This window comes from Callorhinus ursinus, unplaced genomic scaffold (assembly GCF_003265705.2).
Source record: "Callorhinus ursinus isolate GAN/ISIS: 27379988/994484 unplaced genomic scaffold, GSC_fseal_2.0 scaffold36, whole genome shotgun sequence".
In the NCBI taxonomy this organism is placed as follows: Eukaryota; Metazoa; Chordata; class Mammalia; order Carnivora; family Otariidae; genus Callorhinus; species Callorhinus ursinus.
The window spans coordinates 9,306,375-9,328,258 of NW_027397098.1; the positions used below are offsets into that span (position 1 = coordinate 9,306,375).

General features: G+C 44.4%; 1 protein-coding gene across 2 annotated transcripts in view; it reads right to left on the reverse strand.

Moving 5' to 3' along the window:
- Positions 1-21,612, reverse strand: part of ITIH2 (inter-alpha-trypsin inhibitor heavy chain 2) — a 34,920-nt gene extending 13,308 nt beyond the window's left edge. Inside the window, exons 1-15 of one of the 2 annotated variants that reach the window (XM_025853476.2) lie at positions 21,447-21,612; positions 20,052-20,126; positions 18,468-18,500; positions 16,650-16,819; positions 13,889-13,993; positions 13,003-13,165; positions 8,655-8,762; positions 7,869-7,997; positions 6,359-6,475; positions 5,901-6,069; positions 5,168-5,293; positions 3,248-3,429; positions 2,207-2,392; positions 1,685-1,824; positions 7-176 (exon numbers count right to left, since the gene is read on the reverse strand). In XM_025853476.2, coding sequence (XP_025709261.1) covers positions 7-176; positions 1,685-1,824; positions 2,207-2,392; positions 3,248-3,429; positions 5,168-5,293; positions 5,901-6,069; positions 6,359-6,475; positions 7,869-7,997; positions 8,655-8,762; positions 13,003-13,165; positions 13,889-13,993; positions 16,650-16,819; positions 18,468-18,500; positions 20,052-20,126; positions 21,447-21,530 — 1,957 coding nt within the window. In that variant the 5' untranslated portion in view covers positions 21,531-21,612. The remainder of the gene's footprint in view (positions 1-6; positions 177-1,684; positions 1,825-2,206; positions 2,393-3,247; positions 3,430-5,167; positions 5,294-5,900; positions 6,070-6,358; positions 6,476-7,868; positions 7,998-8,654; positions 8,763-13,002; positions 13,166-13,888; positions 13,994-16,649; positions 16,820-18,467; positions 18,501-20,051; positions 20,127-21,446) is intronic. The other variant, XM_073879940.1, reaches the window with a different exon arrangement.
- Between the last annotated feature and the right edge of the window lie 272 nt (positions 21,613-21,884).

Genomic DNA, 21,884 nt, shown 5'->3' on the forward strand with positions numbered 1-21,884 from the left:
ACTGACCTGAGCAGCAGGAATGATCTTGCGGGGGGGCGTCGGCCAGCATGCGCTCATCCCCGGCCTCGTTCTGAATCACCATCGCGGTGAGTGGGGTCACTATGTGATGTTCCAGAGACATCTGCAGGATTGTTTTTGTAATTTTCTTTTTGGCAGCAGCTGTAGGAGCCAGGCTTCTGTATTTGGGAAACAGAGGCATTCGAGAACATTACTGCGCTTACGCCCCAGCCCCCACCACCCCTGGGCTCAGCCTGGACCCTGGGGACGCCAGATTGGCTCCATGAAGCTAGGATTTTATTTAGCCATGCAGTCCTACAGTATTTCTTTTTAATAGACTTTATTTTTCAGATCAGTTTTAGGTTCACAGTAAAATTGAGGAGAAAGGCCAGAGATTTCCCAGATACTCCCTGTGCCCACACACCACAGCCTCCCCCATTATCAACAACCCCCCACCAGAGTGGTGTATTTGTTACAAGCTATGAACCTGCGCGGACATTTCCTCATCACCAAAGCCCACGGTTTACATTAGGGTTTGTTCTTGGTGGTGCACATTCTGTGGGCTTTGACAAACGTGTGATGACATGTATTCACTATTGTACTATCGTGCAGACGCTTTCACTGCCCTAAAGACCCCCTGTGCTCTGCCCGGTCATCCGGCCCCCCAACCCCCTGCAACCACTGATCTGTTTTCCAGGGACTGTTCCTGAAAAATCAGTATTGAACTTCAGCAACGCGCTGTGTATCTGTAATTTTGCTGTGCATGCACCCAGCATGCTTCAGTAAAGGGGCAGGGATAGTTTTTGCTCACTTCAAAGCCACAGCTAACACCCCATGTCTGTTTTATAATCTTAATGACATCACGGATTTTCTCTGTGAGTACAGTCATACAACTGTATTTCATGTTTTCCTGACCTAGTTCAGAAGACTCTGTTCCATCTTCCTGGGAATCTGTTGTGGTAGGTGGAATGGGGCTCGGGAATGGTGATTTTCTTCTTCGGCACCTGCTATGTTATTCTGCTGCACGTGGTCCAAGAGCTATGCATTATTCAGAAATGTAGTTCTTATACTGTACAGGTTAAGTGCAGGTCAGCCAGAGATGAACGAGAGAGCTGTTATGGAACCTGTCCTCAGGTGATACTAGAATCATGAATTTCTCTCTGGACAATAACCTTTTCAAAAGTAAACGCAAATAGACTACTGATACCCCCCAGCAACACGGATGGAACTCATAGACATCGTGTTGAATGAAAGAAGCCAGAAACAAGAAGTTCAGTCACAGAAAACTCATTGATGGTGACCGTGATTTCTACCACAGGTGTGTGTGGGGGGGGGGCGTGTTCTGTGGGAAGGAGAACGAAGGACCCTTCAGAGAGGACAGAAGTGTTCTATAACGGATCTGGGTGGTGATTATGACATGGGTGACACATCTAAGAATTCACTAGACTGTACGTTTAAAATTCATGCACTTCACCCACTTTGTGTATGTTATACCTCAATAAAAAAGAAAATTGTGAACTCAGCTTTACTTAAAGTGCTTGGAACCAGTGGAAATTGACAGTCCCAATCCCGAGTTAATTTGCCGCCTTTCTTGGTTCCAAATCCTTCTTGTGTATCACTTTCAAAATATTCAAGGCAAACCTCTTACTTTTGCAAATCCCTGTGATGTACACTCTTCTCTTCTTACCGCTCAGCTAGAAGTTGGTTGATTGTCAGATAGGCCCACAATTTCCTGGTGAAATCAGGATCTGCATGCTTGTCTTTTGACAGAAAATCCTCCAAGTCGTCCATTTCGGCCAGAGTTTCCAAGACTAACTCCGTGTTAGCCTGGATGATGGAAGATTCAGTTGAAAGATATTGGGGGAGCAGAACCAGAGTTAATCAATCCACATTTTTCCTACCTACTGTCAGTGAATCAGGGCACTATGTAACTTCAAGGGAAGTGCAAAACAATTCAAAAGAATACAAAAGAGGAAGTAAGTGCACACATCCAAGGTTTGGGATTGGCTTTGGGATCAGAAGGGAAGGATTTACAGAATGGTTTGGGGACCATGGCATAGATATTCTCATGCCTTCCCTTCCACTTTATCGCTTTTAGTCCACATGCAAGATTCTTGGAATGCAAAATATTAACCTGTTAATATACAAGATGGACTGTATCGAGGGGACCAGTTAGTCTTTTGAGAAATAAGGAGATAAGTAGAAGTACCGAAGCGGCAGTGATGATGCTCTGTAACTGCTCCAATTTATCAGGGTTATATTTTCCTGCCACCACAATCTCTGAGCCTCCAAAATAGTTGTGGAAACTGTTTTGAGTGACATCCGATACTGACAAGTGGGGATAGTTGAACTGAACATTCCGGAGCAATGGAGTAGAGACCTGGTTGTAGAATTTCTACAATTCATTAAAAAAACAGAGAAATCATTATTTTCATACTATTTCATCAGTCTAACACACTTTTTTAAGAGGGGGGAGGGGCAGACAGAGAAAGAGAGCATCTCAAGCAGGCCCCATGCCCAGCACGGAGCCCGACTCAGGACTCAGTCTCATGACCCTGAGATCATGACCTGAGCTGAAATCAAGAGTCGGACGCTTAACCAACTGAGCCACCCAGGCGTCCCTAAAGCCCTTTTTGCTGAGATTCCTCAAATGGTTAGCTGGTATCTCTTAATTTATTTTCACAGGATCTCTGTGGAGAGCTATGAGACAGGGAAAATTCTCACAATTATCAGATGAACTGAGAAATGGAGAAACTAAAAAACTGTTAAGAATATTACCCTTGGGGGCGCCAGTCAGTTAAGCCTCTGTCTTCGGCTCAGGTCCTGATTCCAGGGTCCTGGACGGAGCTCTGCATCGGGCTCCCTGCTCAAGCACACTTACAGGCTATCGTTTGATCTGTGTTGCATTACAAAAAGCTGATACCAAGATGCCAATGCACTTTGAAGGGGAAACAATGGTCACGATGTTAAGAAGGACCAGTTGTTTAGTGGGACTGGAGAGCCCAGAAGCTTTGATGATGCCTGGGAGGACTTGCTCAGGGAGTAGGGAGTGTGTGCCCATCCCCCTGCTGCCTTGAATCTCATTGTCAATGCAGAGCAGATACCCATGCAGGGTGGGGTGAGAAAGCAATCAAACACTTTCTGGTTGTCACTGCGGAACATAGCTGAAATGATGACAACTGTGACTTAAATTTGGCTAGTTGAATGACTTTGAGCGAAGGAGGAAGAAAGAACAGAAAAGAAGTGTTACTTTGAGCTGGGAGGATGTGTCCTGGTTTCCATAAATCCTTTGAGCAATTCCACGGTTTTCACTGGATAGTCTCTTCAAAAAATCATAATCAACATCAAATCCTATCCCCAAGCTGAACAAGGAGATATTGTCTCGGATGTTCTGCTTCACGTTTTTCTGAATTTTTGACAATTTCAGTTCACCTAAGGTTGATGACGACAGAAAGGAAGAGAATGAGGGGCAATGTTATAATGTTTTTGGAAAATCCACGGAGGGCAGTTTAGCAAAATTTGTCGAATTAAAAATGCACTTCCCCTTTTTAAAAAAAATTTTTTTTAAAGATTTTATTTATTTATTTGACAGAGAGAGACACAGCGAGAGAGGGAACACAAGCAGGGGGAGTGGGAGAGGGAGAAGCTGGCTTCCCGCCGAGCAGGGAGCCCGATGCGGGGCTCGATGCGGGGCTCGATGCGGGGCTCGATCCCAGGACCCTGGGATCTTGACCTGAGCCGAAGGCAGATGCTTAACGACTGAGCCACCCAGGCGCCCCTGCACTTCCCCTTTGACCCAGAGACTCAACTTCTAGGGGTTTTTCTTAAGCTGCCTTCACACAAATGGAAATGACGTACTGGCAATCATACATAGCAACATTATTGGGAGTAGCAACAGATTGAAAACAAATGCACAGCAGTAAGGGAGGCTGGTTAAATGATGATACATTCAAACTGGGGGATACTATGCAACTATGCAGTTATTAAAAAGAGCAAGGTAACTCTATGTATTTATACTGAATGATCTCAAAGATACATTTTTAAGGGGGAAAACAGTGTAAAAATTGGTATATGTAGGATGTAGTTGCATACAGGCATGTGTGTATGTATGTGTGTGTATATATATATTCACATATAAGTGTGTATATATGTATATGGAGTTTACATATATGCACAGAATATATCTGGAAAGATACACAAGAAATTGCTAACCAAAGATTGCCTCCGGGGACAGGAACTGGATGGTTAAGGGACAGAAATAAGAAGCAGACTTAATTTTCTGCTATGTTTCCTTTCCTTCTTTATGATTTTATTCTCAAACTGAGTTTTTTATTTTTATATTTTTTAAGATTTTATTTTATTTTTTAAAGTAATCTCTACACCAGTGTGGGGCTCAAACTCACAACCCCGAGATCAAGAGTCACATGCTCCACCAAGTAAGCTAGCCATGTGCCCCTGAAATGGAATTTAAAAAGTAATCTGATCGGAGAGGGAAGAAACACTGAATCTACCACAAAACCATAATGACAAATGGTTGCTTTTCGTCTAAAACTCTAGTGGCCACTGTCACGACTGGCCTCTTGGTCTTCCTTCCATTGAGCTGCGTCTGGCACAGGTCCTTATCTGCATGGCAGACTGCAACACAATCTAGCATGCACTCTTGTATTTGCCAGTAGAAAGACACAGATGAAGCAGATAAAAATAACAGCGGATGATAGAAGCCAGGAGATGTTGGTCCATTTTGTGGCGAAGAGTGCATAATGTACAGGATATATCAGAAAGAAGTCATTTCTCCAGTTGCCGTGAGTGACTGGGGGAATGTGAAGAAGGTTGGAACAGGAAGAAGGATGCACTGGGGACGGACACACTCATCCCACACACTCCCGTACGCCACCTCACGTACCTTAAGTTGAGGGAATAAGTGTAATAACATTGTTACAATTCATACTCAAGTTTCCCCACGTTGTGGAGGCAAAACGGGCGCTTTCAAGAGCATCACCAAGAAATGTCTGGGACTGGGTTTCAAGGGGGTGAGTGCTCCCGGGTCAAAAGAAGCCTCCTTTTAGAAAGCATGGGGCTACGATGGTTTAGAAACTTGCAAATGCCATCGGATTTCCCGTTTGAAGCAAGAGTTAAATATTTGTCACTAGAAGATTGAAGTGCTACTTGCCTACTGTTGGGTCGCCGTCAGAAACCAAAATGATCAGAGAGACTGACTCAGAGTCCAGCATTCCCAAATTATTGGCTTCATTCAAAATAAAGATGGCACGCAGAAGGGCTTCGTTGATATTTGTGCCTGTTAAAGTAACATTATGGGCTGTTCCGTTATGTACTCTCTCTTTGCACAAAAACCATCACATCCTGGGTTCAGGTTTGTCCGTCTGGTGATTACTCATGTGTCATTTTATTCAGTACCCAAATCCTTTGATTGTTTTCCAAGTGACACAAATTTCCCCCAGGCTGGTCAAGATTCCCCAGGGGAGTAAAATACTCGCTTTATAGGAAACTATTCCCTTAAAGATGACTTCATCCTTTCAAAGCAGCCATCTGTCATTTTGGTAAACACCCAATAGAAGGTCCCAAAATCACCCTTGCTGACATGCTGGGACACTGGTCTGGGGACAGTTGCATTTTATGCTGACAGTAATAAGAAGGCTAGTGTCACTTGCTGATAACCCTTTTCTGAGAAATATTGGGATGGTCACAGACTTGTGTGATATGGGTTATGCCTTGTACTTTCATAAGAAATTAGTATTCATCATGGAATAATACACGCATTACTTAAGGCAGGCCATTGCAAGCCGGGCAAAGGCCACTGTGGTAGGGAGTGATACTTCCTCAGTGAATGAAGATTTTGAACCCTATGAACGTTTCTCACTGGGCTCTAGGGCAAAGTCACTCACCTCCACTGGGCTGGATTTTCTCAATATACTTCTTGGCATCTGCAATCTGTGTTTTAGTAGCTGAGACTAAATCATTTCTCCAGGTTCTAACATGGTGGTTGAAGTCAACCACAGAGAACTGGTCTTCAGCTCTTAGGTCATCCAATATGGTCTTCATTGCCTCCACTGTCTATTTCAAAAGAGAATGAAGAAGGGTCTCATTACATTAACTCTCAGCCCAAGAAGAAAGGAGAAAGACCAAGGGTTCATCCTATCATCTTGCAAGTACCAACTCAAGCTGTCATTCTTCCAGAAAACCTCTTGTTCATAAGCCAGCAGATCTGTGGTACTTTGTCAGAGGAGCCCCAGCTGACCAAGATGAGGCCTGGGGGGAAGGTGCATTGAATGTCTGCCATGTTGGGAGGGGATCAAAGAAGGCGGGGAGCCCCGAGCACCCTTACCAACAAGGAGGTACTTACTTGTTTCATTTTTATTCCCCACATTGAGCCACTAACATCAATGACAAAGAGGATGTTTTTGGGAATTGGGTCCAGGTTTTCAGGAGCAAAAAAGTGGACAAAATATCCATTAAATACCTGGAAAACAGAACACAATATTTAGCATGTAGGAAGGCGGGGCCCTAGGGGCTAAGAGAGAAGAGGCAAGCCACAGGGAACGGGAGGCATGCTGGTCATAAAGGGGAGGCTTGGTGTCCATCCATGTTCCTCCCTCCTCCTTCCTGCTCTCCTCCACTCCTCTGCTGGGAAGATCCAAGACCTCTGGGTAGTTTCATTCCCCAGGGCATTTCACTTTGCTCCCCTCCATCCACCCAGTCTTCATGGAGAGCCTGACTTCCAGGCATGCTGCTAGCCAACAGCCAATCGGGCAGAATCTCTGACCTCATCAGGCTCACAGGCCAACCCAGGATCCAGACAAGTAAAGAGACAATTGTAGCAGAGTGTTACATGCTGTGATCAGGAAAATAAAGGACTCTGAGAATGCCCAGTGGACATGTATATGACTCAGATGGGGGAGTCTTTCCCATGGAAAGGTAATCTACACTGGACTTGAGCATGAGTTTGGGACTTGGGCAGGCTTGGCGGGAGCAGGTAGGAGTGGCGAGGAGAGTTCCAGACAAGGGTGAGAAAATATGGCACGCTAGGGGCTCTGTAAGTGCTTCAGCACCACGAGAGATATTGAATTCAAGAATTCAAGGACTTAGAGTGGAGAGTCAGCAGGACAGATCATGAAAGACCTTTATCAGCACTCTAGAGAGTTTAGATTGTTCTCGAAGTTACTAGAAGGTCGCTCCAGCTGGCTTCCAGATCTCTGTCTTTGTCTTCTGCTCTGGGCTCTAACGCCTGGCTCCCCTAGTTCTCTTTCCACTGTCCTTGGTCACTTCTACCAGGACAGTACAATGCCTAGCTGGTGAATGTGTAGCTGTGGACACTTCTCTACCTCGCCATCCTGGAGAGAAGCACAGACTTTCAGATACCCTCTAAGGGCTCTTACCTTAGCACAAGGGAAATACAGACATACACCTCAGACATGACAAAGGGGGAAAAGAAATTGAAGAAATCTCACAGTGAACATTGGCCCCGGAAATCACCACTAGCCCAGATCTTTCTCTTGGTTGTTCCGTCCACCCCTCCCCATAACCTCTCTGCTTTCTTTGATAGTTTAATTGCAAAGGGCCTTCGTAGGTTATCCAAAACTCCCATTTTGTGATTTTCTCTATCGTACTTCATATAAGGCCTAGAAGTACCCTTCTGAGACGAGGACATGAAACTCAGTGATGCTCTTTGGTTTTCTTGACATGAAAAGATGATGCTTAGTAACACTTAGGGAAATAGGATTCTAGTCCCTTCTCTGCAACTGGATGCTTGCCTTGGCAGCTGGGAGCCACCCAGAAGCCAAGGGGACTTGTTCTAAAAGACACCTTTGTTTGGCCTCAGCATGGCAGTCCTCTTGGAGACTGGTTTTACCCACCTCGAGTTCTCCGGCTTTCTCTTCTCTGTTCACATCATACATCACCACCAGCTCTCCGTCTACTGCAGTCTCAGAGCAGTTGGAGCATTTTCTTTGCTGTGCCACAGAGGGCTTGAAGGACAAATGTGCCTGGAAAGAACAGTGACATCAGAGCCCAGTCTCTGCGCCTCTCCCTCCCAGGATGGGGGGCTGACAGCTTCCTGCGCACATGGGTGAGGAGTTTTGCCCTTGGCTTGATGGCCAGCCCCCACCCAGGCAGCATCAGAAGTCGCATTCCCAATGTAAGGGACAGTGGCTAGGCATGTGAGGGGGCATCTGCCAGCCTGTGGTGCTGCTGCCCAGGTTTTAGGACTTCTTATGATACTCAAAGAATTCCTCCCTTCCCCCATCAGAGAGACGGTGACCAGCTCGAGAAAGTCTGTGAAAGGTTCTTAGAGGAGTTTGACTCCTCCACTGTTGGTTATTATTAGTCATGAAGCGAAGAGAATTAAGCTGAGCATCTCTTGCTGTGACTAATGAAAATCTACCACATGATTTATGTGATTATGTGAAAGCTATCTTTTAGCTACAGTCAAGCACATGACTTGAGGGAAATGGGGCCCCAAAAGGGACAGTCACTGGTCAAAATGTAATGAAACAATAGATTTTGCTCAGAGATCTCTGTTCCCTCACAGACTTCACTACCTGACCACTTTTCTGTTCCCCAAGGCACAGAAGGGGCAAAGAACCCATGAGCTAGTGGCCACTTAAAATAAGACTCTTTGCAACAGGCAATACTTATGATACCTTCTGCCGTCCTTTAGATATGACAGGAACACCATCAAAATGGCCATCAAATGTGTCAGGAACATGGAGAAATTTTATTCCCTGAGGTTCAATGACCCACACGTCTACCTAGAGTTGAGAAAGAAAATTACTCAAAGCATCAAGGTATCTTTTAAGGCTTTTTTTTTGGCAAAAAGTACCATGACTACATCCTCTGCTGTTTTTCTCATCTTCAGGCTTTCCCAGAAGTGACCCAGTGTGGTTCCATGATCACTTCTGCACGTTCCTTCACTGCCGTGGATCTGATTCATCTCACCACGGGGGCTGAAGACCCTTTGGGCAACTCAGGGCTCTCCTCCTCCTGCTTCTTCATTCCCCATCTCTATCCTAGTCTATTTTTATTGTTGTTGTTGATAAGAGTATTCATGTTGTCGAAGGAAACAAAGGAAGGAAAGCCGTTGCGAAATGATTCTGCCCTTAGTCTGTGGATCTGTCAACGAAGGGCCAGGGCCTTTTCATTCCTTTTCTGTCTATGTGCTTTGAACAGAGCGAAGCAGAAGGAACTCCCTTTGGATGATGCCTGGAAAAACCATAACCGTGGCTTTCGTTTCTCTCTATAGACTCTGAGTGCTCTGCTAAGCACTTTACATGTATGAACTCATTTAACTCTTACCGATATCCTTATTATCTATTTTATTTTTTATTGCTTATTTTATGGATGAAGAAACAGACTCAGAATGACCCAGCTCGGAAGTGGCCGAGCCAGGCTTCAAACCCAGGGCCCAAGCTCCTAATACCTTTTACACTGCTTCTTGACTTCCAATAGCCTGTGCTCCATCTTTTCAGTTGATTTGGCCGCACTATTCATTAGTCCCATGCCACAATATCCTATTTGTTTTTCATGAGATTTCCCAGCTTTTGAATACACCCACTTACATGTGAGGCCATCAGATGGAGCCCTATGCACACTGGCTTCCTTACTGCCTCTTACTCATTTAGGATCACTTGTAACAGTGTTGAGCTCACTTTCCTTTGGAAGTCCCTGCCTTTGAAATCATGCCAAATTTTTCTCTAATTTTTATTTTTTTAAAGTAGGCTCCATGTCCAGCAGGGAGCCCAACACAGGACTTGATCTCGGGGTCATGAGTTGCAGAGAAGGGACTAGAATCCTATTTCCCTAAGTGTTACGAAGCATCATCTTTTCATGTCAAGAAAACCAAAGAGAGCATCACTGAGTTTCATGTCCTCGTCTCAGAAGGGTACTTCTAGGCCTTATATGAAGTACAATAGGAAAATCACAAAATGGGAGTTTTGGATAACCTACGAAGGCCCTTTGCAATTAAACTATGAAAGAAAGCAGAGAGGTTATGGGGAGGGGTGGACGGAACAACCAAGAGAAAGATCTGGGCTAGTGGTGATTTCCGGGGCCAATGTTCACTGTGAGATTTCTTCAATTTCAAACACAGGGCTTGAACTCATGACCCTGAGATCAAGTCCTGAGCTGAGATCAAGAGTCGGACGCTTAACTGACTGAGCCGCCCAGGTGTCCTGATTTTTTTTTTTTTTTAATCTGCTTTCAAAAAGTCATGGACACTTGTCTAAGCAGAGCCAACATTTTCTTTCTTGGTTATTACAAATTCCAGCATAAGAGGTGAGTTTAATTTGCCTCCAAGATTCCCATTAACTCCAGGTTCTCCAAGTTGGTAAGAACTAAATCTACACAGAATCAGGTGGATCAGACATCCCAGGACAGTTTGACCCAGACATTTTGGGTAGTTGATTGAGCAGTTCCTGGAGGAAAGGGAGAAAAGTCAGGGAGTTGCAGAAAACTGGGTCCACTGCTTTCTCTCTTCCTTAAGGTTCTACCTATAAACAAGTGTGGAGTGCTCAGGACAAAGTTCAGTCTCTCCATAAGAGCATAAAAATGGCAGAAGGATCTTTTCCCGAGTGTCACGGAAGCTATTAGTAGTCCTGTGCTCAATTTGATGCAGCCATGGCCCCCAAGTCTAGTAGGAAACTGTGCTTTGGGGGTGTGTACCTAAGGTCCCATTGCTGGTTCATTGACAGGTTGGGACCAGTCCATGGTGGCCTTGAGTCACCCTCCATATTTATTGGCGTTTCTGCAAGGAACCAGCTATGGGAGTTGGAATAAGATCTTCTTCCAAGATTTGATACATCCGGAAGGTAGGGGTGGGGGTTAAAAAGAGATGTGTTCTCTGTGATTCCTGTGAGGGAAACGTAGTTCCAGTTAGGTGGCCCTTCTGATGGGTGATTAGAAAGCTTTTCTGGAATAAACACAAGAAGAAGGTCCAATTTTATGATTTTGCCTTAACTTATCTCTGGATAAGATCAAGCCTCTTCAGAAATGAATACATTTCATAGACGGTTACGGCTGGAAAGTACCTTAAGAATCACCTGGTCCAACCTTCTTTCACAGATGAGACACTGAAGGCCAGGAAGTGGGTTCGCCCAGAGCCCACAGCTGTGAGTGTTAATTCTGGACCAGAACTCGGGAAACTTGCCACTTTGTCTAACACTCTTGCTAATAAATTAAGACTCCATCTGTCTTATTTTAAAGACAAGGAATTCCTAAGATCATGGAAAATTTAAGGATGAACAAAAATTTCAGAAATATAAGAAAGATTTATGTGCTACATAGTATGTGTGTTAAGAATCATTATCTTCATGGACTCAAACTCAAATTCTTGGATTAATAGCATAGAACATAGTCTCAAATTTTAATTGTTTCTTAGCTCTGTTTCCTTAGGCAAGTTATTTATCTCTGTCTCTAAATCAGTGTTAATGAGATCTACTTTATAACTTGTGGGGAGGAGTCAATGACATATAAGTATCTTATCCAAAATATTATAGAAGTATTCTCATAGCACTAACTCAGTTGCTATTAATATTATTAACAACCTGAGCAATGGCATCGTTGTAGGCAAGAAGCCAATCACATCTATTTACCGTGGGATTCATAGAACTGAGCAAGAGAATGGCACACATTCATCCTCACTCCTAGAAAAATAGCCAGGGTCACATGTTGAGTTGTGCAGAGCCTCCAGCCAGGGCTGCAAGAGGGTGCTGAGATCCAGCCCATAACCCACTGGCCAAGTCATTTGCCCTGACATGGGGCTGCATTTGCCAGGACGAAGGGCATCTTTTCTTAATTTTCACCAAGGCCCCAGATGTGCCAGCAGGGGCACTGAAGAGAACTCAGTGGCATATCCCCTGAGAGCAAGCTGATGCCACACGGTGGTCATGGGAAGAAAGTGGGTTCCATTGGTCAGATATGCACCTTTTCAAATTGGAATAAAAATTTCACCATGATCCATTTATCCCTTCGAGTCATCTCTGCCTGTGGGCCCCACCTTCCTATCAGTCAAATGGAGAGGCAGATTGGATCATATACTTTCCCGGGCTGCTTCTGGCTCGGCTCTGCCTTTGACACAAAATGTTCATGTGATGTCACAAAGATTCAAGCCCCCAAAGAGTGTCTCAGTCCTTAGGGCAACAGGGGAAGATGATAGTAAAGGTGAGTTCGTATCGGTAGGGCCATGGGGTGGCAAAGGAAGACAGCTAGCATTCACTGACTTCCTATTATTTGCCACCTATTTCCATAAATTATATGAAAAATATGTTCTAGCACCCTTTCCTCAGATGAAAAAAGGGACCCTCAGGAGAATGTGTCCCATGTCAGAGAAGGCTAGTGTAAGGGTTGAACAGCGCTCTCCCCCGCTACCCGTACCCCCGAAGCCATGTCTACATGAAATCCCTGGAAACTGAACGATACCTCACTTGGAAAAAGTATCTTCATAGATGAAGTTAAAAGGTAAGGATCCTGAGAAGAGGTCATCGTGTCAGTGGACGCTAAGTCCAATGACGTTTTCATATGAGAAGAAGGCAGAGGGTGATTTGAGACACATGGAGGATAACATGGTGTGACCACCAAGGCTGAGATTGGAGTGCTGTAGCTATGAGACCACGGGTTAAGGAGTACCAGCAGCTGCCAGACACAAGGAGAAGCAAGGAGCAGATTCTCCCCCAAGCCTTCAGCAGTAAGGCCCTGCTAATACCTGGATTTCAGGCTTTGGTCCTCCAAAACTGTGAGAAGATGAATTTCTACTGTTTTAAGCCACCCAGTCTGTAATCGCTTGTGGCGGCAAGCCTAGGAAACTAACACAGCTAATACGGAGCCGAGCCCGCATTGAAATCCCTAAGGAGTCCTGGTGGACTCCAAATCCATCACCGTCTTGCTGACTTCCATGCATCCAATGCCACAAAGAGTGGTGACCAGCGGAAAGTATAAATCAGGGCTAGGAGCCATCAGTGGATGGGGACCCTGCATGCCCTGCAAATTCCAACTTACCTCCAAGTGTTTGGCCAGTCGTCCCGGCTGCAGATGGAGCCTGTGTTGGTAGGATCCCAGCTTCCTCCGCTTTACTTCCTGGTAGTGAAGTTCAAACTGCACCTTCGCTCCAGGGAGGATGTTTACTTCGGTTTTGAAGTTTTCCATATCAAGAGCCCTGCTCCTAGAGGTTTAACACCCGCCCCGGGATGTAAGTCAGAACATGCATGATGGAGAGAGCAAGACCCCACATCTATGCAGAGGGCACCTAGGTTTTTGTGGGCAATCAAGGCTGCTCAGGTGTTTATGAAAACAGACAGGAGGTACAATCCAGATCACTGAAACTCCTGGGTAGCTTTAATTCTACCAACGGTTTAGTCTCCTCTCCTACCTGACCTTTTTCTTCCAGAGCTTTTTAGAGATCTGAGTGTTATCTGCAAGAATCTACCAGTTACTGATCCCTATTCTGCGCCGGGACCTTGGCACGTATCATTTCTGACATGGCAGCTCTGCAGGGTGGGTATCATCAACCTTGCTTTCCAGATGATAACAAATGAGGCTGATAGATTATTAGTAACCAGCTCAAGACCACTTGGCTACTCAGTTGTGGGGCAGGGGCTCAAACCCAAACTGATAATTCGTGCATTGGAGGCTTATTCTAGGGGTTCTTGACATCCCTGAAAGTCTTCAGGAAGAAGACATCTATGATTGCATCAAGTGGAATATGTATTTCCAACGTAAGCCCTTATTTAAACACATACATATCAAGTTTACTGTGATCATTGCTTGAGGTGTTTAGTTTTAAAGAGGAAATGGCAGGATTATCAAATGAGGCTGATTTGGGCTTTGGGACTGAGTGGGAGCAGCTAGCGGATGAGACCACGATCTGCGCGGGCCCAGCCCTTACCTCACCAACCCCGCAGTCTTGCCTTTGGCTCTTGCCTGAGAGTAGAGAGCTCGACCCACAGTCTTCTCCTTAATGGAACTAGTGAATGTCGTGCCGTCTACAGTCCTAAAAAATGACAGGAGGCCCCCGAGTTGTTGAGTTTTCCCACGCAGTAGTCTCAACAAAACAAACTAACAACAAATAACCCAACCAGTTGGATTTAGTGAATGCAGGCCATTATAATTTTGTACCTAGAAGAAACGAGAAGAGAAACATCTGCCTAGTTCCTGGTCAGGAGTCCCTTTATCTGAGGGTGTGATTTAAGAGGTAGGCGCCCGGGGTGCCTGGGTGGCTCAGTCGGTAAGCATCTGCCTTCCGCTCAGGTCATGATCCCAGGGTCCTGGGATCGAGCCCCGCATCGAGCCCCGCATCGAACCCCGGCATGGGGCTCCCTGCTCGGCGGGAAGCCTGCTTCTCCCTCTTCCACTCCCCCGCTTGTGTTCCTGCTCTCGCTAACTCTCTCTCTCTCTCTCTCTCTCTCTCTCTGTCAAATAAATAAATAAAATCTTTAAAAAAAATAAAGAGGTAGGTGCCCATCCTGAAAGCCTCCCCTTGGGTGCTGTTGCTTGTGTTTAAAATTGTTCCTCATTTTCAAGTTTTACCCTTCAGATATGTGTTGTTCTCTTTGGGTAACCCTTTTGAATTACAAATGTGCTGAGGAGAGGTGACAGATAAATCACTAGTTATCTGGCTTACATTTGTTTAGAAAATGACTCTGATAGCCTGGGGGCTCCTACTCTGGCAAGAGCAGAAGAGAGTGAGGGAAGATGGAGGGAGGCATTGGGGAATCCCTTCGCAAATTTGTGTTTATCCCTCTAACTTCTCATCTAAAGAGGTGGCCTTCAAGTGAGCCTCAGGCCACTTGAAGTCAGAGCCAGGAGACAGTGACTTGCTCAAGGTCACACAGTTGGTCAGAGACAGAGCTGGAACTAGACCCCACGTGTCTAGGTCTGCACTATTCCCATCAGCCCATGCTCTGGTTCAAAGACCAAGAAGTCCTTAATACAAAACAAAATTATCTCTAATGGGAGAATATTTGGAACCTTGATTAAAAAAAGGCAGAAGAAATATTTTGACTGGAAGAAATATTTTGTGCAATCCATATGAAATTGTGGTGATCAAGTTGGCTACCTGCTCTGGTCTTATAAATTCAGCCCTGAGTGGAGGGAGACCAGAGTAAATGTGTATGTTGTAATTCTATCTTTTGTCACCTCAAATCTTCTATGACATGAGATGGAGAAGAAGAAAAGAATAAAGGAAAACAGAAAGAAGCAATATCTAGAATAAATTCTGGTTATGTGGCTTCAAAATAAAAATTTATTAGAACAGTTCTAAATGTAATTTTTCAGACACAGTGTCATCTAATGCTACTACATAAAAGCTCTTCTTTCTACATTTCCTTTTTTAGAACAGACTGCCTAAACATTCTTTGAAAAATAAATTTCTAAGCCAATTCAAAGGATACCAATTCAAAGTCACCCAATGCCTTTTCCCCACCTACTTTGTTTTGTTTAGAAAATATAGTTAACATGCTCTGTAGTTTTTAGAAGCCAAAGTGCATGGTATGTGAATGCTTTATCTAATCACAGTTATCTCTGGTTACCTTGGTGGTTGAAAGACCAAAGCCGATGAGAAGTAACTCAATCTAATGTCTTAGTAAAAAAAAAAAGAAAAAAAAATAGCCAGATTGTATGCAGAGCCTTGTGCTCTGTTCTAGGCAACGGGGACCGGATACGGCCAGGCAGAGAACACTCTGGGGATGGTTGTGTAAATGGTCGGGGGTAGAAAGCCATCCAAATACTCGGAGGAACAGGGAATGTTTAGCCTTGATACATGAAGCCACTCGGTGGGACAAGTGGCCTCACTTTTTTTAAAAAGCACTGGAGTGGTTGAAAAATATTTTTAATTATGGAAATCTTCAAACAGACAAAAAATAGAATAATAGAAGAAACCTCCATGAAACCATCCCTGAGCCACACCATTATCAGTACTCAGCCCGTCTCAGTTCACCTCTACCCCCACCCGCTCCATCTCGATTATTTTGAGAGCATATCATTTCATCCTCGAACACTTCAGTATGTATTTTGCAGAGAATTAGAAAAAAAAATTGTGAGTGGAACCAGAGTCACTGGGTAGAAACGGAACAGATTTCAATTAAGTATGAGAAATAATTCTAACAGACCTGTCAATCATTGACTGGATTGCTCTGGGAAGTAGTGAGTTTATCATTAAGGAGATATTCAAGTCAAGCCTGGATAAGCCACTTGTCCTCGGTGTAATAGAGGAATTCAATCACTGGACAGATGATTGGATTTAATCAGTGGTTCTCATGTTTTTTCCCCATAGAGAAACATATGACAGGCGACACGGAACTGCTCTGCACTTATATATGGTTTCCTGTAAGCCATGGCAAATCCACAGATTTCTCCCCGCCCCCCACGCCCCCACCCCTGCAAGAAAACACATTAAATTGCAAGTAAGAGTTGTTACCAGGGAGATAGCTTGGTTGCTTTAATTTATTAGATATGAAAAGCAAGTCCTTCACAAATCCTGATATTTTGAACAGAAACAAATTATGGGGACCCTTGACATCAGTGGGTCCACAGATCTGAGAGTGAGAACCAGTGGAGCAGTTGACCATTAAGGTCTGTTCTAACTACGAGAAGTTTGGATTCTATGAGTAGAGCATATCCAATTTCTAGTCTACACAGGAGTTACTCACATGGAAAAGTTGGAGATGAAGGCTCCTTTGGGAATCTGAACATCAAACACGACATTCTGAGGCTCTGGGGAGTTGTTCACCACTTTGGTCTGGATGACGGTGTTGGCCATACGAGAAGTAATAGTGGACTGGACTTTATAGCTATAAAGAGTTACTTGATCAGCCTCCTCCTGTAATTGGCAAGAAAGCATAGGGGTACTCAGAGCAAAATTACATAGAACTTCACCACGTATTTGATGGTAAGAGCACCGCATTTTATTATGAACAATCCTCAGGCATTGGTAAGCATATAACTCAGGTAGTATTAAGCATTCTCCTAACTTGGAATCGCCCTGCCAGGCAGAAGCTTGCCTTTGTTTTGAGATAGCTTGCGATGCCTTTCAGCTCTATGAGTCTATTCATAATGACGTTTAAAATGCGCATACAAGTAGAAAATGGTTGTGGGATGCAAGACTGGATTGAGAAAGTTCAAGAAATAACTTCAAAGGCAGGACCCTAGCAAGGGAAAGGATAAAGATGGCAGGGTTTTAGGGGACCCTGGCTGTATCTTCAGAGGGAGGTGCAAACAAGGGTAGAGTGGGGTGGAAGTACACTCGTGGTCCCCATATTGCTCTCTGCCTTCTTCCATCTTTTTTTTTTTTTATGATTTTATTTGTTTATTTGAGAGAGAGAATGAGAGAGACAGGGCACAAGCAGGGTGAGCCACAGAGGAAGAGGGAGAAGCAGACTCTCCCCTGAGCAGGGAGCATGATGCGGAGCTCCATCCCAGGACCCTGGGATCATGACCTGAGCCAAAGGCAGATGCTGAACTGACAGAGCCAGCCAGGCGCCTTGCCTTCTTCCATCTTATCTGTTATGGTGCCATCTTCTCGTCCTCTTCTCCTTCCAATTAGAACAAAATATGACACACTGATGGGCATGAGCAACAATTGGAATATGAAGAAAAAGTATCTTGTCGATGCCATGATTGGGCCAGCGCTCTGGACCTCCTTTGCTACTCCTTGTCTACTCATTTAAGGCAGCTCCGGTGTAACAAATTGCAGTCTACCACTGTGCTGAAAAGCAAGATACTAGAAGCACACGTCTTTCAGGAGATGCCTGAGAACCTCAAGCTCCTTCAGGGTTAGGGCAATTAGGTGACCCATTAGGTTTTGCTTTCTTCTCCAAAAGGATTTGCTTATTTCGATACTAGGTGTCATCCCCAAAACTTTGTCAGCCAAGATTAAGCCTTTCAACTCCGCAACAGCCAGCTCACCTCAAACTGAGACAGAAATCCAGGCTGAGTTACTTGTCCTTCTTACCCATTAAATGTGTGCTTCTCACAGTTTCTGTCAGTTCAGAGAAGGAAGCCAATGGAAACCATTTCCTTTTGATGTTTTCTCGCCACAGGAAGGACTTCTTTGAACATCTCAGGGAATCACACCATTTCATGTTTGGGAACTCCTTTCCCACACTGTCTTTTTCCGTCTTCCAAATCCGTTAGGTGTCATAGTTTAAATTAAAACGGCTAAATTGGAATGAATACGTATGCTTGGGTGAAACCTAGGTTTTTGGCAAAACTTAAGAGAATAGAGAGAAAGGACTTTTTCAGCTCCTGGTGACATCTCACCTGGTAACATCTCTCCTACATATATCCTATACTCTTTCATGCTGAATTTTAGACACACTTCCAAACAGAATTGGGCAAGAGGGTATTTCGAAAGTCAGGTAAATGCTCTCAGGGCTAGAGACAAAGAGGAAACCCTATTGATCTCCTGATAATAGGTAACAGGAAAATCATTCGGTCGTCAATTTTTAACAAAACCAAAGTAAACTCACCATCGTTTCTCCAGATTCTCCAGAAACACTTCTCTGTGAAAGGAAGATAGATAATCATTCTTCCAAAAGTGTGTTACTTATTACCTAGAGGACAAAAACTGCTTTCTTTCAGTCAAAAAAAAATTTTTTTCCCCCTTCAATACTGAGCTACAATTCATTCACTGGAGACGAGACATAGATGTCAAATATTCTCGAATACTATTTTCCCACTGGTGTGTTTCTTTGAACACATTTCTCAACCACTTTGCAAGCACACCGTTCTTTGATATAATGCTAGAACACATACTTTTAAGTGAAAATATTCAACGGAACTCATGCTGAGGGGCCTATCTCCCCTTTATCCCATTTGAGTTATTTTCTTATGTAGCTGAATGTTAATCTGGATGCCCCAGGCTACCTCGGGGCTCTGGACATGACATTTGCAAGGTCTGTAGTGCTTTCGTTCCGCCCCCCCCCCCCCCCCCCCTCCTCCTTCCGATCTCAGCTCAGGGGGATTTTTCTCCGTCAAGCTCTCTCATGCCCACCCCCAAACTAGGTAAGCTTCTCTTACTAAGTTTTCATGGCAGCTAAGCTCTTCCTCCCAAGCAAGACAGTGGGAGTGCTGTCTGCCTCCTCCAATGGACTTAGCAACATGAGGCTAGGGATTTCGAGGCATTTCTTCTTTGGGGTGGCCCTGGAGCCAGGCATAGTGACTGGCGTGTGGACCTGCACTTTCACTGTTATGCTAGAGAATTATCCACATGAAGGACTGTCCTCTGGGCATGGAAAGCTGAATTGGGTTTAAAGCTGAATTGGGTTTAACGATGGGTGAACACCTAATGTCTGTGGGACTTCAACAGAATAAGTCTGGTACTGGATGTAAGGCTAGCTAGCCTGATTTGGAGTGAACTGAGGTTTTAGGGAGGGTTATATGACCTTTTGAGGTCAACAGTTGACTTCTTTTGAACTTTTTGAATGCAATTCTCAATGATGAAGTTTTCTCTTTTGTGGCTAGATGACACGAGAACTTGCCCATTGGGTTTTTATACTATTGGTCTACAAGAAACCTGGACTCCTAGGAAGTCCAAAGTTCACACCATACAAAATAAGTCATTGGTCAGCTTAGCACTGCTTCCATTAATACCCCCTTTCTAAGCACGTGGGCTCCATGTGGGAGAAGCCACACCCCTCCTGGCCTCCTGGAGAACTCACCCCTATGAATTAGAGGATGCATCCGTGCTATTGCGGGCGGCCTCCAGGATGCAGCCTGGGACCTGGCTGGTCCCTATGCTCTCTGAGCTTCTCCCCAAGGCAGCAGTGGCCACCCCGAGGAGGATGTGTTGCTCAGTGGGCGGCATCTGCCATCCCTGGGAGAGGCAATGTCTTCCTAAAGGAAATTCTTCCTGATAAGGCAGTAAAATCATCCCCCCATCTTAGAATTTGAAGAAAACGCATAGCCATCCACCCTTTAAGGAACTAAGGTGACCACTATGATAAAAAAGAAGCTCTGAGAAAATCTAGCAAAAAGCACCTCAATCCCCCCCCTCCCTCATCAGTCATGATCTCTTTCACTGATTTCCCCTTCGAGACTAAGGCTTACTGTACCTGATACCTCCGGTTCTCTGGCACAAACTGAAATTTGCCTGGGGTCAGTTCAACAAGATTTCCGTATTCTGCAAACTTAAAAAAGAATTTAGGATATTTATTTCTATGAATAAAAAAGATCTAGAGCAAAGGAGGCAGATAGGGACAGGCATAGGTGCGTTCATCCTGTTTTTCTATCTTGTTTCCTATTCCTTTGGGAAATCACTTTTTTTTTTTTAATACAATGACTTCTTTAATGTGTTTATATTTGCTAGCTATGTCTCAGAGGTGAGTCCATGGAAGCTATTCTCTTTAAATTTGTTGGATGAAGGAACGCATTTTTTAGTTTGCTGCAAGATGATGGGGCATACAGGTTGGGGTCACAGTAACCCAGTGATCAGGTAGGTGCCTGGGGAGCTATTGGGTAGACGTTGGCATCAGCAAGTATGTGAGTGGATAAATGTGCCCATACGTCTCCTCCAATTAAAAATGTTGGAAAAAAAATGTCAGGAGGAAAGGAATACCAGTAAGAAGTGACTGAGAAAGCACAAACATGTTTGGATGTCTTGGCTTCGATTCCCAGCTCTGTCAATGAGATTTCCAACACACTCTGGTGGTTCTTAAGGTGTTGGAAAATAAGATCGTTTCTAAGCAGATAGAGTGATTTTTTTTTTTCTTTCCTGCAAATATGGAATCCTGTTCTTTGGCATTTTGTGGGTAATCCACTCTGCAAGTATTACAAAACTTCTGCATCTCCTAGGATATTCCCATAACACACGTTCCTTTTGGCTCAGTCCAAGACTTAACTTTCCTTATGTTGGGGATGGCCAAGGATCCAAAGTGGAAACCTTGAGCCCCCTGGAAATAATCCCTGCACTCTGCCAACCGATTTGCCTTCTCCCCCACTTAACAGCAATATGTAAACTGCCCTCATGACAGGACTCATTGTTCAAGTAGGTAGGAAAGACAACGGTGCTTTGGTAATGACTTTTCTTACACTCTTAGTGCAAGAGTGATAATGATGTGTCATCCTCATCACAGCTAATAATTATTAAGTGCTTCCTAGTGCTTGCATTGTGCTCGGTAGTTTACATGTGTCATTTAATTCCCCTAACCCCCTTTGGGTTAGATCAATTATCCCCATTGTTTAGATAAGGAGTAGACAGTTGTGTTCCATGAATGTTGTTCTGTGGGGCCGGCCCACTGAATTTGACTGAATTCTCATGCAAATCCTATTAACGCTTTAAAAGGTAAATACACGGTCCAGTAATTAGAACAGTGAACACTCCTGCTCACAAGAATTTTATAATAAATTTCCTTTCGCCACAGAACACGGTCCTCGAATAGTAATAGCCACAGGCTATTTACCGAGCCTGTGTATAGGCCCACAGCAAAGAGTTTTCCGGGAGTACTTACTTCGGGAAATCCACTGGTGGGGATTTCGAAGCCTTGTGTTTCAGAAACAAAGACGCAGATGAGAAAGCACGTGAGTCGATTCATTTTGCAGGGTGGCTTTGCCAAGCTCTCCGTGCAGGGTCCCAGGAGAATGCCACTCCTTGCTGAACCCAGTTCAAAGGAACGGCAGAAGAGTTCGTGTTTTAAAAGAAGAAAAAAAAAGAAGAAGAAAGCTCTCAAACTTTGTTCAAAAACAGGACAAATATTTGTTCTGGAGTTCAAACTTGAGCTGTGGGGGTGGATCGGACACCCAGAGGTTATTCAAACAGCAGAGCCTGAGGTAGTCACTGGGCTGTGAGGACAAATCAGGGTCAGTTGGATGTGCTTTCTTTGGCTTTGCTGATTTCTGTTCATCTCAGAATCAGAGACCTGAAGATCAGCATCATCCTCTTTGAAGGA